Source organism: Sinocyclocheilus grahami, unplaced genomic scaffold (genome assembly GCF_001515645.1).
Source record: "Sinocyclocheilus grahami isolate Dianchi unplaced genomic scaffold, SAMN03320097.WGS_v1.1 scaffold7383.1, whole genome shotgun sequence".
Classification (NCBI taxonomy): Eukaryota; Metazoa; Chordata; class Actinopteri; order Cypriniformes; family Cyprinidae; genus Sinocyclocheilus; species Sinocyclocheilus grahami.
This window is the reverse complement of record NW_015511442.1, coordinates 4,331-6,284: the sequence shown is the minus strand read 5'-3', so window position 1 is coordinate 6,284 and position 1,954 is coordinate 4,331. Positions and strand designations below refer to the sequence as shown.

At 35.9% G+C, this 1,954-nt stretch overlaps 1 protein-coding gene across 1 annotated transcript in view; it reads left to right on the top strand.

Annotated features, from left to right (window-relative positions):
• LOC107577824 (32 kDa beta-galactoside-binding lectin-like) overlaps window positions 1-1,637 on the top strand; it is a gene marked incomplete at its 3' end in the record, with an annotated part of 23,102 nt that extends 21,465 nt beyond the window's left edge. The window contains exons 9-12 of the mRNA XM_016263855.1: window positions 138-345; window positions 1,005-1,121; window positions 1,251-1,339; window positions 1,481-1,637. Coding sequence (XP_016119341.1) covers window positions 138-345; window positions 1,005-1,121; window positions 1,251-1,339; window positions 1,481-1,637 — 571 coding nt within the window. The remainder of the gene's footprint in view (window positions 1-137; window positions 346-1,004; window positions 1,122-1,250; window positions 1,340-1,480) is intronic.
• Window positions 1,638-1,954: the final 317 nt, after the last annotated feature.

Genomic DNA, 1,954 nt, shown 5'->3' with positions numbered 1-1,954 from the left:
GACACCGGCCCTCCAGGACCGAGTTTGGACAGCCCTGATCTAAAAGGACGAATTAATCTTAGTGTCTTTGTCTTATTTAAAGGAACATTACCATGGACATTGCTAGTTTTGTATACAGTTTTCATTGTGTTCTGCAGATCAAATATCAACCTTAAGGATGGTTCTCATCCCGCTGTTAGAACTGCTCTGTGCATTAGCCCACACTTTGAGAATGACCACCCACATATAGTGTACAAGACCTTCCAAAACGATAGATGGGACTCCGATCAACCCACTTCTAAGTCTCCTCTCCTCCGAGGTCAACTGTTCACCATCAAGATCCTTGTCACCACACAGGCATATAAGGTATAAATTATTTAAAAGCCATTTATTTGGCTGTAAAATTACCCAAAATGACATTCAGTCAAGCTCCAAACATGACTGGCAGGTAAGATTATGACTCCTCTTTCATTACTATGGCAGGTCTTTTGCCAGTTTACTGTTTAGTTTTTTCTTCACAATTGCTAGGAAACCTTTCTCAATTTGGTCACTTTAATTCTATTTACCAAATTCCATCTTGGCACAGCAGTAAATTTCACATACAAAATGCATTAAAACTACAAAAACACTTCACACATACCTTAAATCAACTCATTCTTCCATAAACTAGCAAAAGCTGTCACTCAACAAACACACTTTGTCACTCATAAAATAATGCACTTAAACACTAACAACAGGTAGCATTATACAATAAGTGCATGTTTGCCTCTCAGCTGTTCATTATTCACTGCAGTATGCTATGTCCATGTTTACATTACAGTACAAAATTATTTCTACGTTGTGCCGTTTGTATAGATGTAACTGAAAGACAAATAGATATATATTGTATATATATTTAACTTTCTAGCCATAAATTACAGGCAACAATCTTTATTTAGTACACTACTGTTCTGTTTCTGTACTAGCTGAATGAAAACAATGATTGATTTCCACTGTTTTGCTTATTATACAATGACTCTCCATAGATAAGTGCCAATGGGGAAGACTTAATGATCTATAATCACCATATTCCATTCACTCAAATGAACACCATCTTAGTGGAGGGAATGGAGCTGGATTTCATTGGCCATCTGAATCTTGCGGTTAGAATAAAAATATACTACCACTATTAAGCATAACATTCAACATGATTAATATTTTATATACTTTCCTATATTTTACAATTTCATAAACATTCTTTTTACACTTTCATAATTTTTTCCTGCAATCAGGTGACATCGTACAAAAAAGAAGTGGTTGATGGACTAAAGCCTGGCAAAATCATTGTCATTTATGGAATTGTTAACTCCGACTGTAAAAGGTCAGAAAAAATCCTTTCTTTCTGACATACATCACAAGCATTTTTATTTGTATTAATTTTTTGTTGTAAATGTACAAATACTATTATAAACAGTTTATGTTTATGAGAACATATCCACTCTTCTGTTCCATTCTTCATTAGGATGGAGATTAATCTGCGCCACAGATATGGGGTTGCATTTCACTACCTATGCTGTTTTGAGGAGAATGCAGTTGTCCGCAATACCTGGCAGGACGGGGTTTGGGGGGCAGAAGAAAAGAGTCAAGACATCCCTTTTAAAAATGGAGAGTTCTTTGAGGTAGGCTGGCATACTGACATGTAGATACCTTTTCTATTTAAATGGACAGTGTCCAGTATGACAGTAATAGATTTTTGCACATTTGAATGGACAAAAAATTATTCAATCATTTTCAAATTAGGCTTGCTAATGGGTTGTGAATGACACAAGGGCAAGTAAATGATGACAGAATTAAAATTTTGGGGGGAGCTGTCTCTTTAAGATGTTCAAGACGTTTGTTTGTGACATCAGTGCAAGCATCTTACTGTCAGTTTTGTATGTGCAATTCAGATCAAAATCTCCTGCAAAGCAGAGCAGTACGATGTGTCAGTGAATGG